Source organism: Lynx canadensis, chromosome A1 (assembly GCF_007474595.2).
Source record: "Lynx canadensis isolate LIC74 chromosome A1, mLynCan4.pri.v2, whole genome shotgun sequence".
In the NCBI taxonomy this organism is placed as follows: domain Eukaryota; kingdom Metazoa; phylum Chordata; class Mammalia; order Carnivora; family Felidae; genus Lynx; species Lynx canadensis.
The window spans coordinates 196,659,844-196,681,531 of NC_044303.2; the positions used below are offsets into that span (position 1 = coordinate 196,659,844).

Consider the following 21,688-nt stretch of genomic DNA (forward strand, 5'->3'; position numbering starts at 1 on the left):
TACATCCAAGAATCTCAGCAATGAAAAGAACAAATATGGAAGACTCTCAAATACTATATTGGAAGAAAAAGAAATCAGACCCAAAAGGCTATAATAGGACTCCACTTATGATTTTCTGGAAACAGCAAAACTATAGGGACAGAACAGATCAGTGCTTGTCAGGACTGTGTGTGGGGAGAGGGGAATTTACTTGGTCACGAGGAAACTTTTTGGAGTTATGAAACTATTCTATATTTGTAGTGAATATATGCAAAAATTCATAACTATACAACTAAAAGGTAAACTTTTACTGTACGTAAGTTCAACCTGATTTTTTAAAAACTGTGGTGACTTAGGGGCGTCTGGGTGGCTCAGTCGATTAAACATCTGACTTCAGCTCAGGTCATGATCTCACAGCTTGTGGGTTCGAGCCCTGCGTCGGGCTCTGTGCTGACAGCTTGGAGCCTGGAGCCTGCTTTGGATTCTGTGTCTCCTCTCCCTCTCTGCCCCTCCCCTGCTCGTGCTCTGTGTGTGTGTGTCTCTCTCAAAAAATGAATAAACATTAAAAAAAAAAAAACTGTGGTGACTTGAACATAATAGGTATTTTAATGATACACTGTAAGTGTACAGAATGCTTGAATTCCTAAAATATTGGCAGTGCAGTCATGAGTTGTTCAAAAAACGATGTAACGATGCATGTGTTGATGCATAAGACCCTTTAAATTTCGAGAGGGAAAACACTACTATTGTCTTTGGATTTGTGGCTTCACCATTTATTAGCTACACTACCAGAAGAAGCAAGTTAATCACTGGCTCTAAGCCTCACTTTCCTTTTCTATAAAACAGGGACAATCACACTTGCCTAGAGGGTAGTGGTTTGCCAGATACAATAAGGATACCCAGCTAAATTTGACTTTCAGATAAACGAGTCATTATTTTAGTATAAATCTATTTGGGACATATTTATACTAAAATATGGTTTGTTGTTGATCTGAAATTCAACTTTAGACGTTCTGTGTTTTTGCTTGTTAAAACCGGCAACTTTACAGAGTTTATTGTGAGAAATAAGACACTGGCACGTCAAGACGTTCGTCCAACGTTTGGCATAATAAACGCTCCACGGGAGCTAACGCTGTTTGAATCCCATCCCCTCATTCCTTGCTTGTTCCTCTATTCTTTCGCTCAATTTTAAAATAAATCTATTGTACTTCGGCTCTTCTTCCTAAGCACGGACCAACTCAAAGAAAGGACCAGGGAAACCCACCAGGCCGCCGAACTGTTAAGCGAAGAAATTCCGGGCGACGTCATGACGCACGAGGCCCGCCCCCAAGGGCGCCCAAGACGCATAAATAAGACGTCAACGGGCCGGGAACCAGCCTCGGGGCCTGACGGGATTGTGGCGGTCCTCTCTCCCAACTCGGAAGCCGCCACTGCCTCCAGACGCTCTCAAGATGGCGACTTCTCTGGGTTCCAACACCTACAACAGGCAGAACTGGGAGGATGCGGTGAGTATGCCTGCCGGAGGAGGACGGAGAGAGGCGGCGAAGCCGGGCCTCTTTGGGGCGGGCAGGGCCGTGGCTGTGGATCGGCCGAAGGAATTCCGGGAAGGAGCCAGCGCTGCGGCCTAGCTCGGCCAAAGCGGGAGGCTGGAGGGCGGCCCTCCTTCGGGCTTGGAGGGAGGGGGCTTAGCCAGGGTCCGGGACCTGCCCCCTTCCCACCCCTGCCCTCTCCTCTCATTTCGAGCTGGTCTTTTTTTCCCGCCGCTTGCCGGAAGTGCAGACAGCGCCCCCTCCCGCGACCGGGCCCGTGCAGAACCTCGGGTTCCTGCCCTACCCTGTCCCCCACCCTCGCTCCTCGCCTCCCCTCCCTCCCCCCGTCCCCACGAGTGTGGCTGAGATGGCAGGGTCTTCCGAGCCTGGCTTTCAACCAGATTTCCCACTTTCACCAGGACTTCCCCATTCTGTGCCAGACATGTCTTGGAGAAAACCCATATATTCGAATGGTGAGTAATCGCGTGTGAAACGAGAGTTCTTCAGGTTCTGTCATTGTTGTGTTACCTACACGCTGTCCGTGAAATGCTTCTCCTAGCCAAGCCAAAGCAATGATGCTCCTTTACTAACCCAAAACACAGGACGATTTGCAAAGGACTGTCATGCTTGTTCTGTCTTTGGAACTCAGCGGCATTCCTGAGATCCAGGAGTCATAACAACAGCTAATATTTGTTGAGCATTTATCTAAGAGTGAGGTGTATTAACCAGGCAAATACGGTTTATGTTTTTTCGGTATGGCAAGCAAGGAGCAGAGCTTAGATATAAATTCAGATAGGCTGACTCCAGGGACCTTAGCAAGGAAGGAGGAGAAACTCGGTGTCCTGATTCCTAATCCAATGCCTTTTGGCCACTGCACCTTGTAATCTGTTTAGTGTAAGGTAACCCCATCCTTACAAATAAGGGTAAAATCACCAGCAGTTAACATTTAATAATTAGAATAGGGCTGTGTTGTGATCCGTCTCAGAGATCTTGATTGACTGTATACAGACTGTCTGCACAGGAGGGTATAGTAGGTACCTCTGACTAAATTTTGTAAAATGGGCTAGCCATAGCTACGTCCTCCATGATTTGGGGACTGTGGACACTATTAGGAATTTTAGTTCTTAAGCGAGAACTTGGGAGCCAGAAGTGAGCGGAAGAGTTGTGGCAGTGGAAACATACATATTTACCCAGTATTAGATCCATAAGATTCTTTTTTTTTTTTTTTTTTAATTTTTTTTTCAACGTTTTTATTTATTTTTGGGACAGAGAGAGACAGAGCATGAATGGGGGAGGGGCAGAGAGAGAGGGAGACACAGAATCGGAAACAGGCTCCAGGCTCCGAGCCATCAGCCCAGAGCCCGACGCGGGGCTCGAACTCACGAACCGCGAGATCGTGACCTGGCTGAAGTCGGACGCTTAACCGACTGCGCCACCCAGGCGCCCCGATCCATAAGATTCTTAAGAGAGTATAATTCATAGCAGGTAGTTAGAATATATCTCTGTCATCCCCTGCCTGCCCCCCCCCACCCCCCAAAAGAGGTGGTCCCCACACACAGATACACACCTCATTAGGATGCCGGGGATCTCCAGACACATTCTTAGATTGTATTTAGGGAAGGAGCAGACATCTAGTTTTTTTCTTTCTGTAACCTGCTGTTTTCTATTTTTTTCTGTTTCAGACCAAAGAAAAGTATGGGAAGGAATGCAAAGTAAGCATGTCTCTTAAAGAGTAATGATTTGATTTGATTTTCCTTTTCTTTTCAATTTGCTGGGCTTTGAGTTTCTCCAGTAAAAGTCAATGCTTCACAGACTTTCATTTATCATTTATGTACTCACTGACTGTTAACTGTTTAGTGTGAGAGGTAAGAAAGTGAGGCCTTTAATGTAAAGGTTCTTAACCTGGCATCTGTGAATGGGCTTTGAACCCTCAAAGATGGTATACTGAGTGTTGTTGTCTGACCATGCACATGAGGATTTAAATTTTTTTTTGACATTAATTTATATTTGAGAGACAGAGCACGAGCTGGGGAGGAGCAGAGAGAGAGGAAGACACAGAATCCGAAGTGGGCTCCAGGCTCTGAGCTGTCAGCACAGAGCTTGAGACGGGGCTCAAACTCACGAACTGTGAGATCATGACCTGAGGCGAGGTCAGATGCTTAACCGACTGAGCCACCCAGGAGCTTCCAAGTGAGGATTTTAGCAGAGGAGGAAGGTCATAGCTGTCATAAGATTCTTAAAGGAGTATATGGCATTCCCCACTGTCCCCCCAAAAGATTAAGGGTCATATGTTAATGGTGGTTACCTCTAGTGTGGGGAGGACTTTGACTTTTGAGTATTTCATTTCTGTACTGTGTTAATTTTTTAACTCCTGGGGATGGGTGTTCTAAATGGAATCGAAGTGTCAGATGGTGTTTAGGCTACATGATTGCTAAGATCTCTTCTAAACCCTAGAGTCAAGGATCCTTTCTTTAAATCCCCTGTTGTTATTAAATCCCCTAGCTTGATTGGCCAGACCACCATCAGGGCTCTTATTTTGTTTTCCAGATCTGTGCCAGGCCATTCACAGTATTTCGCTGGTGCCCCGGTGTCCGCATGCGTTTCAAGAAGACTGAAGTGTGCCAAACCTGCAGTAAATTGAAGAATGTCTGTCAGACGTGCCTCTTGGACCTAGAATATGGTATGTTTGCCCTGTCTAACAGATCTAAAACCATGCAGATTCAGGTGCCCTAGATGACAAATTAGTCTTTGTTTCCTACTTCTTACCCCATCTCCAGTTCTGATCCCCCTTTGGAGTGCCATTTGTGCTCTGCTTTTCCTAGGAAGAGGAGAATCGTGCCAGGCCATCCTAGAGCCCTTCCGGACAAGGGGAGGAACTTAACTTAAGGAAAAGTTGGGAATTAATCAGGACTGGCCCAAACCTCTCTGTACATCCATGTAGCCAAAGTGAGGCAAAGGCATTGTTCCTATGGTAGATAATCTCTTTGCCTTGGGCTTCTTTCAAAATCCAAAGCTCTTTCCCACAATCCCTACCAGAAGCATAGGCTAATTGTGCTTTAGATTTCTATGTTTTGGGGACTGATGTGCTATAACTGCTCCTATTTTAAAAGTAATTTGGGAGTGATTTTTTTTTTTTTAACTACAAGTGACTTTTTGTTTATGAGAAAAATACTTTTTCAATAAGAGTTTCTACTATACAATAAAATAAAAGGGAAAATATAAGTTTATGTATGTTAAGAAAGTTAGCTGCTAATCAGAGTCCTGGTCATATATTGTTTAATATTATTTACTTACATGTTTGTTAAAAGAAGTGTTCTGGTTCTGGAATATAGTGACTCTTACTGACTATGACTATCCAAAGGATCTAGAACAGGTCAAATCTGACCATAACCAAAGTTTGTTCATCTAAAAGATTTTCTAAAACCTTCGTTTCAAATTTCATGACAGCTTAGGAATTTCGACAGTTGCATAGAATGCTCTTTGGTAGTTTTGGCCTAATGGTAATAAAGATTTCGAATAAAAATAAAGCCTCTGGGGGCGCGTGGGTGGCTCAGTCGGTTGAGCATTGGACTCTTAATTTCAGCTCAGGTCATGGTCTCATGGTTCATGGGATTGAGCCCTGCATCAGGTTGGGATTTTCTCTCTCCCCTCTCTCTACTCCTCCTCCCCCCCCCCCTCTCTCTCTCTCTCTCAAAATAAATAAACATTAAAAAAATAATAAAGCCTCTGATACCTAGAAAGCTGGAGGAGGGAACAACGATGTTGTATTCCATGTGCATGTTCAATATGGATTTGTTTTAAAATGTATCTTGAGGTTTTTTTCCTCCTTTCCTTTGTACCAGGCCTGCCCATCCAGGTTCGGGATGCAGGATTGTCTTTTAAGGATGATATGCCAAAGTCAGATGTCAACAAAGAATACTACACACAGAATATGGAGAGAGAGGTGTGCTGCCACTTTCTTGATGTAATTTTATATTTGGTAGAATCCTAGTGGATTGATACAGTCTGTGTAATTTATCTTTTGAACTTGTCATCCCTCTGTAGATTTCTAACTCTGACGGAACACGGCCAGTTGGCATGTTGGGGAAAGCCACATCCACCAGTGACATGCTACTCAAACTAGCCCGGACCACACCCTACTACAAAAGGAATCGACCCCACATTTGCTCCTTCTGGGTAAAAGGAGAATGTAAGAGAGGAGAGGAGTGTCCATACAGGCAAGAGCTGAATTCCATTTTCATTATTTGTTTTTAGATAATTAGTCATCTAAGAAATGGGAGATGCTAGCTTAAACTATTTCTGCTTTAAAATCTACAAGTTTAGGGGCACCTGGGTGGTTCAGTCGGTTAAGCCTCTGACTTTGGCTCATGATCTCACAATTTGTGGGTTTGAGTCCCATGTCGAGCTCTGTGCTGACAGCTCAGAACCTGGAGCCTGCTTTGGATTCTGTGTCTCCCTCTCTTTGCCCCTCCCCTGCTTGCACACACTCTGTCTCTCTCTCTCAAAAATAAATATTAAAAAAATTTGGGGCGCCTGGGTGGCTCGGTCGGTTGGGCAACTGACTTCACTCGGGTCATGATCTCACAGATTGTGAGTTCGAGCCCCATGTCAGGCTCTGTGCTGATACCTCAGAGCCTGGAGTCTGCTTTGGATTCTGTGTCTCCCTCTCTCTGCCCCTCTCCCACTCACGTTCTGTCTCTCTCCTTCAAAAATAAACATTAAAAAAAAAATTTTTTTTAATAAATATTTTAAAAATGTGATAAACAAGTTTATGCAATTAGTGTCGTATATCTCATGTCTTAGGACTATTAAATTTAGAAGAGCTTGATTAAATTGTTTTTACTTGTAATGGGACTTTTACTCGTAACCAAGCCTTGGGAAACTAAGTTATTTTGCCATATAATACGATGTTGACTGTAAAAGTTTCTGCCTGAGAAGTATGTCATGGTTTAAATCTCAGTGTGTAGTTGAAATCAAAGGAAGGCCAGACCTCTCACGGGTATGTGAGTATGTTTCAGTCAAGACCGCCACGCGTCTGGATCAGAAGTTCTTGATTGGGTATTGGTTAACCCCACACCCACCAAAAAAAAGAAAAAAAAAAAAATTATACTTTTTTCTGGGGCTGGTCCACAGCCTTAATGAGACTCTCCATGGAATGCAGGACTTCAGGTTCGTTAAGAACCATTGCCCTAGAGAAGGGTAACCATGTTTTGATTACTTTTTGTTTTGAAGCAGAGTGTGCCAAAAGCATTTCTTTATAAGGAAACTCTGTTACCGTAGATGGTCATTTAAATGGCTTTTAGGAGGCGGGCACGTGTTTGTGTGATACAGTAAATCCTTCTGGTGTTAGCTTTGTTGTGTTACTTATGTTTTGGTATTGCCATGGTTTCTAGTTCAGAAGGCATTTCAGGGTATATGTACGTAGCTACTATTGGGTGATAACCTGTAAATTCTTTTCCTTTGTTTTACCTTCATGTGTTGTTCTGTCTTGAACCATAGGCATGAGAAGCCAACAGATCCGGATGACCCCCTTGCTGATCAGAACATTAAAGACCGATATTATGGGATCAATGACCCTGTGGCAGATAAGCTTCTAAAGCGGGCTTCAACAATGCCTCGTCTGGACCCACCAGAGGACAAGACTATCACCACGCTGTATGTTGGTGGTCTAGGCGATACCATTACTGAGACTGATCTAAGGTTTGTAGATAAAATTTTATGAGCTCTCTGCTTTTAACTGCCCTGAAATACTTTTTTGGGCAAAAACACAGGCAACAGGATAATTCTGTACAAAGTACATTTTTCTTTAGCCTCTCTATAGTTATGCTAATTAGTCATGCTAACAAGAATTTTTATAAACGTGTCCTTTCTCTTGCCAGAATAGTAATGTTCATCAGCAGTGCTTATAGTGCTTACCTGATCCTTCCACGTGATAATAATCACATGAGATTCTATTTGACCCAATAGCCAAATAGGGTCTTTTAAATATGGCACATATCCAAGAATGATTAATTATGTCAAGGAGGGAGAACTTGGCAGTTATAAAACTCTCATGGTTTAAATTGTTGGCTTTTTAAAGAGATTTCTGTTTGCTATGTTTATATTATTCTTGGCTTATATTTTGCTTGGCCAATGGGACATCTAGACAGATAGTGATGGAAATTACCCCTTCCAATTACCCACTTATCTCCTATAAGTGTATAACCGGCCCTTGGTAGCCTGTCTCCATTAAACCCGGTCCAAGTGAGCTAGACAGTCCCTACTGCTGGCCGACGCTTTCCCTGCCCCTCCCTTTTGTTTCATTGTTGTTGTTGTTACATAGCCTTAAAAAACTTTTTTAGAGGTGCCTGGGTGGCTCAGTCAGTTAAACCTTTGACTTTAGCTCAGGTTATGATCTCGCGGTTCATGAGTTGGAGCCCTGCATTGGGCTCTGTGCTGACAGCTTGGAGCCTGGATCCTGCTTCGGATTCTGTGTCTCCCTCTCTCTCTGCCCCTCCCCCACTCACACTCTGTCTCTCTGTCTCTCAAAAATAAATGTTTAAAAAGATTAAAAAACAGGGTGCCTGGGTAGCTCAGTCGGTTAAGCGTCTGACTTCAGCTCAGGTCATGATCTCATGGTTTGTGGGTTCGAGCCCCGCGTCGGGCTCTGTGCTGACAGCTCAGAGCCTGGAGCCTACTTAGGATTCTGTGTCTCCCTCTCTCTCTCTCTGTCCCCCCCCTGCTCATGCTCTCTCTCTGTCTTTCAATAATAAATAAACGTTTAAAAAAATTTTTTTTTTTTTTTTTGTTAATTAAAAAACAAACTTTTTACAATGTTCTTGGCTCATGAGCCGCGGGGCTGAGTTTGCCAGCCCCTTATGGAGGGTTTAGGGTCCCTACGAAACCTGGATACTGGAGCCTCTTTTCCTCCATGGAACAATCCCTGAGATGTTTGTAAACCTTTATTTACTCACTATGTTTCTTATACTCTCTCTCAGTAAGTAGTACCCACAGTAGGGCAGGGTACTGGGGGAATTACCTGCAGGTAGTTAGGCAGATGGCCAGGGGGCCACCTGCCTTGTGTGTGAGTGAGTGCAAGAGTGAATAATCCACTGCAACCTCCTGGGAGTGTCATTAACTCTCCTGTTTCTCTGTCTGTATCCCTTCAGAAATCACTTCTACCAGTTTGGGGAGATCCGGACGATCACCGTCGTACAGAGACAGCAGTGTGCATTCATCCAGTTTGCCACGAGGCAGGCTGCAGAGGTGGCTGCGGAGAAGTCCTTTAATAAGTTGATTGTCAATGGCCGTAGACTCAACGTGAAATGGGGAAGGTGAGAATTGGGCTATTTTACGATGTCTTTATTGAGATTTTCAAGGAAGTGTTTCATTATCTGGGGGCTAGTATGCTTTTGGTGAATGGGTTTAAGTCAGTAGGACCGTTAAAAACAATGTTTCATTCTCTGACACTTCTCTAACACTGTGGACATTGGGAGGATCCTGCTTTGGAAATTTATTCAGGGCTTTGCCGTTGTAATCTACTCCTTTGAAGGTTCTTACCTTTTGTGACCAGCTATTATAGGCCAAATATAACATCAGGGCAAGAAGGATTGGATTTGAGAGTTTACAAATGCATTAGACCTAGTTTCTGCCCTCTAGGGGCTGGTTGTCCAATGGAGAATAGCTAATTGAAGTTTGAAAGTGATGATTGCATAAGAGAGACTCAAGTGAAATACCCTGAAGGTTCAAAGGGAGAACATGTTTCCAGCTTGGAACTAGGAAGGAGCGCCCCTTGTGGGTGCTTCCTGTGTACTGATTAAGCACTGCGCCAAATACACATAGGTCGCTGCTTCTTGTCCTTAACAGCATTTCCAGCAGAGTTTGAATCCAGGTCTTTCTGGCTTTAAAACATTTGCTTCTGTCTACTCTGCACTGTGGCATTTAGGGGAAAAGAGTATTCTCTGAAAAGGAGGCAAGGAGCAAAGGAACTCTATTTGACTGGGAAACATGAGAAGCAGAGGTGTGAGAGAAGGTGGGACAGAGTGCTGACATTGTGTGTGTGTGTGTGTGTGTGTGTGTGTGTGTGTGTGTGTGTGTGTCTGTCGCCCAGGTCCCAAGCAGCCCGAGGAAAAGAAAAAGAGAAGGATGGAACCACAGACTCTGGGATCAAGCTAGAGCCCGTTCCAGGACTGCCAGGAGGTGAGTGCAAACTTCCTGCCTACTGGGTAGCTTGCTGACTTCAAATGCTCACACCGCCCTGCTGTTCCTCAGTGTCAGGAGAGACCCAGGCAGGTCTCTGGCTACTGTAGCAACTCTTTTCCCCCAGCAGGAGCCCCGGGCTTAAAGGAGGTAGAAACATTGTTGCACGGTCGTCTTCCCTTTGACCGTTGGCTGTTTTCTCTTCTCCAGCTCTTCCGCCTCCTCCTGCAGCCGAAGAAGAAGCCTCTGCCAACTACTTCAACCTACCCCCAAGTGGTCCTCCAGCCGTGGTGAACATAGCCCTGCCGCCACCCCCTGGTATTGCCCCGCCCCCACCCCCAGGTAACATCTATCTTCTTTCTTAGTAAATAGGTCTCATTTAGCCCAGAAAAATCTTTGTGCGAGTCCTGTCTCCACACCTCATTATCATGGCTAAATCCTCTGAGTTTGCCCCGTAGAGGTCTGCAAGTAAGCCTGATTTGTTAGGATCCCTGATCTTTCATTTTTTTCCCTGGCCTGCCAAGGAGGAGAAGGTTGCCAGTTTTCTAAAGATCTGAGTGTGTATGATCAGAATGGGAGTTACTGGATTATAGTGATCGCTCATCAGTTTGTCCCCTGTTTGGCTCAAGTTACATTTGACTTTATCTTGGGGTGGCGGGGGCAGTAATAAGCAGTTCCAGGACTAGCACTTTGTGTAGCACTGCTCTAGAAAATGTCAGTGGCCATCTGAACAGTGTAGGTAAGTCACAAATAGCCGGTTTTCCTGTGGCAGATTTCCCATACTCTGTAACAAAGTCCTGGTTTCTGAACACCTTCCATTCTAGTATAAAGCATTGAGGTTGGTGGTGACAGAGTCTGGCATCAGCCTGGTTCCTTCCTCACTTCCCAAATCCTGATTGCATCCTGTCTGGTAGGCTTGGCATGTTAGGCACCAAAGGCTCAGATGACATACTACCAGATCCCTTTGGGTCCTGTGGAGTTTTCTTTTAACCTGGTCTGAGGGGAAAGCTTTCTAAAGCTGAGGAAGTACTACAGGTAGACATTCCTAAGCAAGTCTGTGAACTGACATTTTCTGAAGCCCCTTGTCAATTTGACTTACGGCTAGGTGGTTTTGACCTTAGAAAGATTCACAGGTTTGAAAGGTTGTCCAGGAAACGGCAAGCCTAACAAATTTGTCCTCTCCCATCTGCAGGTTTTGGGCCACACATGTTCCACCCAATGGGACCACCCCCTCCTTTCATGAGGGCTCCAGGACCAATCCACTATCCTTCTCAGGACCCTCAGAGGATGGGAGCTCATGCTGGGAAACACAGCAGTCCCTAGCACACTATCAGCACGCCAGGGCTTTACGGAAGAAAGGGCGCTCAAAAATCCCAGTAAATGAATCTTGGAATAAATATATTTTTTCCTTCCTTTGTAGTTTCCGTGGTAGCTGAATGTGTTCAGATGTGGGCAGTCGGAGAACGACAGCCATGCTTTCCTACACGTGTTCCAAGGATTGATGGACCTCAAATAAGCTGCCATTAACACATCTGGTTACTGCTATAACATTGCTAATAAAACTCAATGCCTGTTCTCCTTACTTGTATGGCGAACAAGCGACTGGGTGAATTGGAATGTCTAACGGAGTTACCATCCCAATTATATGTTCATTTTGTATCTTTTTTGGGGGGAAAAATTGACCTGCGCTAAGATCTTTTTGACCATTTTTATGTCCATTGGGTACTTTTCCTTTTTATCATCTGAGAAAAGATTACTAGTACTAATCATTGTAGTGGCATGAGTGTGATTTAACACTTCGGAAGTCACGTTCTCAAGGAGACAAGTAGAAGCCAGCACCCAGCACAGCCCAGATCCTTCCTTACCTCTCCTCTCCTCATTTATTACTAAAGGCATCTGGCGGCTAGTTTCACTTCTCGGCCCTGCTAAAACAAGATGAAAACAAAAACCGCTTTCTAGTCCTATCAGTCGGATGGAAACACCGATGTCGTGGAGCTCTGTGTTGTTGAAGAAATCTGGCGTCTGGGATGAAATGATTTTAAAGAGCTTCCCGTAAACCATGTGAACAAACTGTGAAGTGAAAGTGGCGGCGTGCGTCGGGCTGGAAGTCTGTGGCCCGTGGCTGGGACTGTCCTCTAGCATTCACCCTCGTGTGTCTTCAGCGTCTCTCTCCTCTTAGTCCCCTGCTGCTGGGCAGAGGACTCTGTTTGGTCTTAGAATGTTTGGATATAACTGAATTGTAGACGGCAAGAATAATTTGATGTTGTGTTGTGTGTTTTTGTTTTTAAAAAATTAAAACGGGTCAATTTTCCAAACGTTGTCATAGGCTTATTTCTAGATTTTTGTGCTTTGTCCTTCGGTAGCTCACCTTGAGGTCAGTAGCAGTTAGAATCAAATTATGTATAAATAAGTTTTTGGCTTTAGACTGTTCCGATTTTTATCTCTGTATCCATTCTAGGATGGGAAAACGGCCCAGGCCTTTTTCGTAAGTGCTTGTGGTTAGTTGTGAGGTTGGAATAAGAGAATGCACAGAAGGCACTTGGCACAGAGCTGCCAGGAGGTGGTTGAAAAATGGGAGCTTTAAAAAGTCACTGCCATATTATCCAAGTCACTTTAAAGAGAAACAAGCAAAAATTATCCGAAAGTCTATTTTTCCTGAAGCCAATTCCATGTCACTTGGGTAAACTATGTATTTCTGGGATGGACATAACCCACAGGACCCTTTTTTAACTTCTCTGGAGAAAATTGTTTTTTCCTCTAGAGAGCTTCCTCTGGGTTGCTTGCTTTTTTTTAATTTTTATTTTTGTTTTTTAAAGATTTCAAAATTAATCTAGAAGGACTTAGAAAATTTGATTTAATTTCTAATAATGCCAAATGTGAATCGGTGAGGGTACTTCCAAGTATTTTTACACCGTTTGGGGTAGGGTTTGTTTCTGTTTTGGGCCTACTTTTGAACCTGTAAAAGATTTTTAGCCAATTTGTGAATAAGATGTGGATTACGTGTAGTGTTTTAATAATGCCAAGTTTGATTATTTATATCTGTACATATATATGTATGTAAATATATGACTCCAATTGTATATTCTTTTCGAGAAGGAGGGGATTCTAAATTTTCTGCACTCTCTGGCTGTGGATATATTTTTTTTTGAAAAGCATAATATGCCAGCATAAGTTGAAGTGTAGAAGCAATGCTGTCTTTCTTGAGTAAATCAGAATTAAGAGCAATTGGATTTTGACAAAAACTCTTAGGTACTTAACCAACTCCGTTTCCTTTTCCTCTAGGGCACACAGCTGGGGGTGCACTTGGTGAAAAGTAACCTTTGCCATTCCCAGACCAGGTCTGTAAAAACATCTCACCCAATCCCATGAATTCTTTTCCCATCTGGCTAAAGACACAGGAGGATGATCCCTCCTCTGGAGGGAGGAAGATGGCAGAGTCACAATGGAAGGAGCCTGGGTTCCTTATCACTGCTTTGAGGAGGAGAGCATTATGATGGGGGGAATTTTTGTTATAGTAAAGTGTTGAGACCTGGGGATTTATCTGTTACAGCAGCTAGTGTTACTCGAGTAACAGAGATGTAGTTGAATCTCATCACAAAAAAAGAAAAACCCCATTTTTGTTGATAACGAGTAATGGTTTAAACAGACTCGAGCCAGATGATCTGCATTCAGATCCTCACTTCAGCACCTCCCAGCTGTGTACCCTTGGGCACATTACTTAACCTCTGTCTCCTGGTCTTAATGCCTCCCCTCCCAACCCTTCTCGTTGCCTGTGGTATTTTGGGCTGCTCCCCTCATGGAGGAGGCTCAGAAGGCACTGCATCATGACAACTAAATTAAGGCAGTGACTGCCCATGGGGCAAAGAGTGATGTGACAGATGTTTTAGACAAGTCAGCGAGCCACCACTGTAACCTGAAATAAATGGAAATAGAAGAGTCAAGGATGACCCCCCCCCCCAGGTCCCTGGGTTGGTCAGATGGGTGGAAGGGTGCCTTTTCCTGACCGAGAATGATGGTTAGGGGAGGACAGTGAGGTTGGGATGCAGGGGTAGGAAAATGAGTCCAATGTGGGGGTTGGTAAGTTTAACTGGAAGACCTATGGAACTTCCCAGCCCAAAGGGAATTGGAGCTAAAGAAAGACCCCAAGATTTGGGAGTTGGCAATGAAGTAGCATCTGAAGCTGTGTGTGTGGAGTGAGATCCTGCAGGATAGGGATATAGAACACTAGTTTTTAAACTTCAGTATTTAAGTTCCTTCAGTGGGTCTACACAAGTTGGTGAGGCAAAGACCACCCTCCAAGAAACACTAATATGAGATGAAATGGTTTTCTAAGATTAGAAGAAGCTACCCTCCTCAGAGATCCTGAAGTCTTTGTATTCTCCCTAACATTTTATTATAAAAATTTTCTAACATACAGAAAGGTTGAATTTTACAGTGAGCAGTCACATACCTACTAACCAGATCTACAATTAACATTCGGCCATATTTGCTTCAACACATACCTGTCTATTCCTCCATCAATCTGTTTTTTATGCATTTCAGAGTAGACTGAAAACAGCAGCATACTTCACCTTGAAGCACTTAAGCATTTATATAATGAACTTGAGTTCAATATTTGTAGATTTTCTAGGTAAAATTTATACAGATCGAAATGCACATGAATATGCTACTCAAGAATTTTGACATTGTATCCATCTATGTGACCCAAATCCCTGTCAAGATGTAGAACATCACCATCATTCCAGAAAAATGTCCCCCGTTCTCCCTAGTCAATACCCTGCCCCCATCAATCTCCAGAGGCAACTACTGTTCTGATTTTTTTCACCATAAATTAGTTTTACTTATTTTAGAACTTTACATAAATGGAATCATGCATTGTGAACTCCTTGTATTTGGCTTCTTAACAACATGATGTTTTGGAGGGTCATCCAGGATGTGTATGATTCCTTCTTATTGTTGAGTAGCATTCCACTGTATGATTATACCATCACCTTCCATTGTATGATTATACCATCACTTACCTATCAACTTTTTGCTATCATGAATTAAAGCTGCTTTGGATATCCTTGTACACTTTTTTTTTTTTCTTGGTGAATATATGTTTTTATTTCTCTTGAAGTAAATAGAGTGGACTTCCTGGATCACAATGCCAGTGCCCATTTAGTTTTAAAGGAAACCGTTGGAACTTTTCCCAAGATGGTAGTACCATTTTACATTCCCACCAACAAGAGTTCCAGTTGCTCCAAAACATCACCAAAGTTTCATATAAAAAGCCTTTTGACTTTTAGCCATTCTGATGGGCATATTGTAGTATTTCATTGTGGTTTCAGTTTGCATTTCCTTTTTAAGTAGTTGTTGGTTGTTTATATATCTTCTTTTGTGAAGTGTCTGTTCAAATATTTTGGCCATTCTTACTGGGTGTCTGTCTTTTTATTAACTAGTTATAGGAGTTTTTAAAATATATGTATGTTCTAGATGTTAATCCTCTGTCAGATATATGTTTGCAAATACTTTCTTCACATCTGTGGCTTGCCTATTAACTTTCCTATTGGAAAGATGATAAGCAATTTTCTTGATGAGCAGAGATTTTTTATTTAATGAAGTCTCATTTATTGTCTAGCATACAAAAATATGTATTAGTTTGCCAAAGCTGCTGTAACAAAGTATTATCAAGTAGGTGGCTGAGCCAACAGAAATTTATTGTCTCACCTTTCTGGAGGTTAGACATCCAAGATCAAGGTGTTGGTAGAGTTGATTCTTTTTGAGGCTGTGAGAATGTGTTCCAGGCCCCTCTTCTAGCTTCTGGTGTTTGTTGGCAAGCTTTGGTATTTGTTGGCTTATGGAACTATCACCCCCTGTATCTGCCTCCGTTTTCACATGTTTTTCTCCCTGTGTATACATCTACTGTTTCCAAATTTCCCCCTTTACATAAGGACACCGGTCAGATTGGATTCAAACCCACCCCACTGACTTCATTTCTTCTTTGTTGAAAAGCTTTTCCTTTGTTAGGTCTTTTACATTTCCGTATACATTCTAAGATCAGTTTGTTAATTTCTACAAAAACATAGGGCTATGATTGGGATTGTGTTGAATTTGTAGATCAATTTGAGAAGAATCGACATCTTAACAGTACTGAGTCTTCCAGTGCAGAGCACGGCACATGTCCCCATCGCGTGAAGTCTGCTGTAAGTTCTCTCAGCAGTATTTTGCACCATCAGCGCACAGGTCTGATGTAATATTTGTTACATTTATCACTAAGAATTTTGCGATTTGTTCTTATTGCAGCTGGAATTTTAAAAAACGTACTTTCTAATTATTTCAGCTAATATATAAAACTGAATGGGTTTTTGTATATCAACCCTGTATCCTGTGACCTTGCTTAACTTCACTCAGTAGTTCTAGTACTTGCTTTATAGATTTCCTGTGATGATCTATGTAAGAATAATATCTGCAAATATAGACCAGTTTACTTATTTATTCCCAATCTTCATGCCTTTTATTTCTTTTTCTTTTTTTTTTTTACTGAACTGGCTAGCACCTTGAGTAATATATTAAATAGAACTGGTGAGAGTGGACATCTTTATCTTGTTCCCAATACTGAAATACTTCAGCATGTTACCATTAAGTATGATATTAGATGTAGATTTTCTTTTGTAGCTGCTTTTATCAGACTGAAGAAGTTACCCTCCAAATTCTCTGAGAATTTTCACCGTAAACAGCTGTTGAATTTTGTCAGTCCTTTTTTTATGCCTCGTATGGTTTTCTCTTTCACTATGCTAGTGTGGTGAATTACATTGATTTTTAAATCTTTTAGATTAAGTTTGTTTATTTATTTATTTTGAGAGAACAAGCAAGCTAGGGAGGGGCAGAGAGAGAGGGAGAGAATCCTAAGCAGGTTCCGTGCTGCCAGAGTGGAGCCCAACACGGGGCTCGAACCCATGAACCATGAGATCATGACCCGAGCCAAAACCAATTTAAGTCACTCAGGTGCCCTGACATTGATCAATTTTTAAATTTTTTTTTTTTTCAACGTTTATTTATTTTTGGGACAGAGAGAGACAGAGCATGAACGGGGGAGGGGCAGAGAGAGAGGGAGACACAGAATCAGAAACAGGCTCCAGGCTCCGAGCCATCAGCCCAGAGCCTGACGCGGGGCTCGAACTCACGGACCGCGAGATCGTGACCTGGCTGAAGTCGGACGCTTAACCGACTGCGCCACCCAGGCGCCCCTGATCAATTTTTAAATGTTAAAGCAACCTTGCATTTCTGGGATAGACCTAACTTCGTCATAATTTATTTCTTTTAAAAATTTATTTTATTTTTTCTACTCTTACTGAGATACAGTTGGCATTGTATTAGCTTAAGGTGAACAAATGTGATTTGATACTTGTATTTATAGCAAAATAATTATCAAAGTCAGTCCAGTTTATATCCATCACCTCACATAGTTACGTTTTTTCTTGTGATGAGAAATTTTAAGATCTATTCTCTTAACAACTTTCAAATATGCTATATAGTACCATTAACTATAATCGCCATGCTGTACATTACATCCTTAGACCTTACTTAACTTGTAACAAGAAATTTGTACCTTTTGAGAAAGAATGAAAACTTGCCATTTGCAACAATGTGGATGGAACTGGAGGGTATTATGCTAAGTGAAGTAAGTCAGTCAGAGAAAGAGATATCCTATGCTTTTACTCATACGTGGAATTTGAGAAACTTAACTGAAGACCATGGGGGAAGGGAAGGGGGAAAAATAGTTTCAGAGAGGGAGGCAAGGCATGAGACTCTTAAGTACAGAGAACAAACCGAGGGCTGATGGGGGGAGGCAGAGGAGGGGAAAATAGGGTGATGGGCATTGAGGAGGGCACTTGTTGGAATGAGCACTGGGTGTTGTATATAAGCTATGAATCATGGGGATCTACTCCTGAAGCCAAGAGCACACTGTATACACTGTATGTTAGCTAACTTGACAATAAATTATATTTAAAAAAAAGAAAAAGAAATTTGTACCTTTTGACCACCATCACCATTTGAAGCCCTATGACCCAACATAGACATAATGTATCATAACATATATCTATATATGATATCTATCTATCTATCTATCTATCTATATCTATATATCTATATATAGATAGATATCTATATCTATCTATATATACTGTTTTTTGTGTTTATGTTCATGAGAAGTATTGGTCTTGAATTTTTTGTAATGTCTTTGTCAAGTTTCTTCTGGCCTTGTAAAATATGTTTGGAAATGTTACCTCTTCCTCTATATTTTGAAAAAGTTTATGTAACATTGCTATTAGTTTTGTCTTAAAGATTTGATACAATTCACCAGTGAAACCATCTGGGTCTGGAGTTTTCTTTTGGGGATTTTTTTTTCTTTAGTTTTAAAACTTTATTTTGGAATAACTTGAGATTTACCAAAAAGGTGCAAAGATGTACAGAGAGTTGTTATTCTTCACCTAGCTTCCCCTAATGTTAATGTCTTACATAGCCATGGTATCTTTGTCAAAACCAAGAAATAAACATTTGTATAGTACTATTAACTAGACTAAGTCTTTATCTGAATTTCACCATTTTTCCCTCTAATATCCTTTTCTCTGTTCCAGAATCCAACCCAGTCTACCACATTACAGAAAAGTACTGGTGAGCTATTTTGCAGCCTGTCTCTTGACTTGAATTTGTCTGATGTTTTGTCATGATTAGCCTGGGGTTATAGATCTGGGGGAAAATATCTCAAGGAGAAGTGCCCTTATCATGTTATATCATTGATGATGTTAACCTTGATTACTTGGTTAAGGTGATGTCTTCCAGGTTTCTCCTTTGTAAATTTACTGTTTTTCCCTTCCTATGCTCTATTTTTTGGAAGCAAGTCAATAAGTCCAATCTATAATCAATAGGATGGGATTTACATTCCACCTCCTGAAGGACAGGTTTCTACATACATTATTTGGAAGTCTTTTGTGGGGAAGAAAGAAGACTTGTCTTTTCTCTCCCCATTTATTTATTTATTCAATAATTTATTGTGGATGCATGGATATTTATTTTTTCTTTGAGTTTATAACTGTTTATTCTGTAGATTGTCTTTTCACCATCTTGATAGTGTCCTTTGATGCATGGAAGTTTTGAATTTTGTGTATTCATTTTATAAAGTGTTTCATAGTAGTTAAAAATAGTATTCTCTAATTTGGCAGTGCAGTATTCTACATTTTTATTTTATTGTACAAATTTCCTATATTCCCTACTCTGTCTGATAACCAATCAATAATTAAAAGAACTGTGTTAAATCTTCCACTATGACTTTGGTTATATCCTTATGTAAGGATCCTCTTTATCACAATAATACTCTTTGAAAGTCTCCTTGTCTGATGTCAATATGGCTGGAACACATTTCTTTGGGGTAGTATTTAACTGGTTTACCCTTTTCCATTTCTTTATTTTACTACTGTGTCGTAGTTTTAGGAGTGCTGTTTGTGAAAAGCGTAGAGCTGGAATTACTTTTGACTTAAACTGTTATCTTTAAATTGGTGAATTTTACACATTTACATTTATTGTGATAACTGATATATTTGAATGTATTTATACTACCTTACTTCATGTCCCTGTAATTGCTGGTTTGTTTGTTTGTTTGTTTGTTTTTCATTCTTCCTGCTGTCTATTGAATTGATTTCTCTGCTCACCATTGCTTCTTAGACTCTATACTTTTATTCTAGATCCTTCCTAAAGCATGTTCTTTTGCTCTTTCAGAGGTTAGTGGGAAATTCTCTCACTACTTATTTGTCTAAAAATGAATTTGTTTTGCTCTCACTTCTTGAAGATGTTTTTCTATTATGGCTGTCATTTTAAATACTCTTCTGTAGGTAACCTAGCTTTTGTGTTGGGTAATTTGTAGGCAATATCAACTTTTTTGAAATTTCTCTGTGACTTTGGAGTTCTGCAGTTTCACTACAATGTTCTTTAACATTTTTTTTAAGATTTTATTTTTTTTTTAATTTTTTTTTTCAACGTTTATTTATTTTTGGGACAGAGAGAGACAGAGCATGAACGGGGGAGGGGCAGAGAGAGAGGGAGACACAGAATCGGAAACAGGCTCCAGGCTCTGAGCCATCAGCCCAGAGCCCGACGCGGGGCTCGAACTCACAGACCGCGAGATCGTGACCTGGCTGAAGTCGGACGCTTAACCGACTGCGCCACCCAGGCGCCCCTAAGATTTTATTTTTAAGTAATCTCTACATCCAACATGGGGCTCAAATTCATGACCCTGAGATCAAGAGTCATATACTCCACCAACTGAGCCAGCCAGGTGCCCCTCACTGCAATGGTTCTTTTTTTTTTTTTTTTTTTTTTTTTTTTTTTTTTTTTTTTGAGAGAGAGAGAGAGTGGGGAGGGACAAAGGGAAAGAGAGAGAGAATCTTAAGCAGGTTCCATGCCCAGTGCAAAGCCCAACATAGGGCTCCATCCCACGATCATGAGATCATGACGTGAGCCAAAATTAAGAGTTGGATGCTTAATTGACTGGGCCACCCAGGTGCCCCATAATGGTTCTTAAGTGTGGATTTAATATCCTTTCTCATGATAGGGTGAGAATTGTGTGAATTTATGTCCTTTTATCAAATCTGAGAAAACCCCAGTCATTTTAAAACATTCTGGAAATCCTGTCAGTATTGTTGGACATTTTCATTTTATTCTCCATGTCTTTTAATTTCTCTCTCATACTTTCTAACTCTTTAACTCTCTATGAAGCATTATGGGCACATCTGGTTCACTAATTCTTCCTTCAGTACATCTGATCTACCAGTGATTTGTCCATTAACTATTTTTTCTTTTTCTTTTAGAGAGAGAGAGACAGAATGAGTGAGGGAGAGGGGCAGAGTGAGAGAATCTCAAGCAGGCTCCATGCTCAGCACAGCCTGATATGGGGCTTGATCTCAACTGTGAGATGATGACCTGAACGGAAATCAAGCGTCAGATGCTCAACCAACTGAGCTACCCACGCACCCTTGCCCATTACCTTTTTAAAAGGAGGGACTGTTTTGGTAAAACCTAACACATGTACAGAAAAAGTACATAAAACACAGACGTACAACTAAATATTCTAAAGTGAACACCTATGTAACAATCACCCAAATTGTAGCAGAAATTGCCCAACTGTCCCCAGAAGCATTTTATGTGTCCCTTTCTGATCACCACCCTCTCTTTCATACCGAAGTTAACACCATCCTGACTTTTACATTAACACCTCCTTGCATCAGCAAACATCTATGTTTGCATCTTCCTTCCTTTGCATTTGCCATTTTGTTTCCAAGGTGCATCAGTCTCTGGATGTTACCTGTAGCTGCAGCTCAACTACCTTCACAGCTGCAGGATCTAATGGCTGCTTTCCCGACGTTGTGGCTATGCTCCGCCTGTGCCATTTCTATATCACTGTGCGATTTTATTTATGTAAGGAACAAAACAGCCAAAAGCACAGAATTTTATGTGAATGAGCAAAGAATAGGATTTTATATGAAGGGCTTCCTAGGCCCACAAATTACATGAAAGGCTAAATGGCCTGCTTTTTCAGGATCCAAATTTTACTTACTGTTGAATAAAGGTGCAAAATACAGAATAATGCACATAGTATGATCCCATTAAAGACATATTTTTGTACCTATGCATCTATGTACACATCCATGTTTACCGGTTCAAGTAATTCTAGAATTCTACAAGGTCCACACTGTTACCAGTGGTTACCTCCAGTATGTGGGAATCAGGCAGAATGCAGGAGTCTGGGAAAGTCTATCTGTGTGCGTGGGAGGAGCTATGTGGGCAAATCTTTTCACATTTTATTTATTTATTTATTTATTTATTTATTTATTTATTTATTTATTTAAAAAGCTCTTTCTTTCTTTCTTTCTTTCTTTCTTTCCTTCTTTCTTTCTCTTCTTTCTTCTTTCTTTCTTTCTTTCTTTCTTTCTTTCTTTCTTTCTTTCTTATCTTTCTTTTTTAAA

At 41.4% G+C, this 21,688-nt stretch overlaps 1 protein-coding gene across 1 annotated transcript; it reads left to right on the forward strand.

Annotated features, from left to right (window-relative positions):
• Positions 1–1,339: 1,339 nt before the first annotated feature.
• On the forward strand, positions 1,340–12,001 carry RBM22 (RNA binding motif protein 22). Its single transcript, XM_030329262.1, has 11 exons — positions 1,340–1,484; positions 1,928–1,981; positions 3,191–3,220; positions 4,056–4,188; positions 5,351–5,451; positions 5,553–5,725; positions 7,008–7,208; positions 8,657–8,821; positions 9,598–9,686; positions 9,897–10,028; positions 10,879–12,001. The coding sequence occupies exons 1-11, from the start codon at positions 1,431–1,433 to the stop codon at positions 11,007–11,009; spliced, it is 1,263 nt and encodes a 420-aa protein (XP_030185122.1). The 5' UTR covers positions 1,340–1,430; the 3' UTR covers positions 11,010–12,001.
• Positions 12,002–21,688: the final 9,687 nt, after the last annotated feature.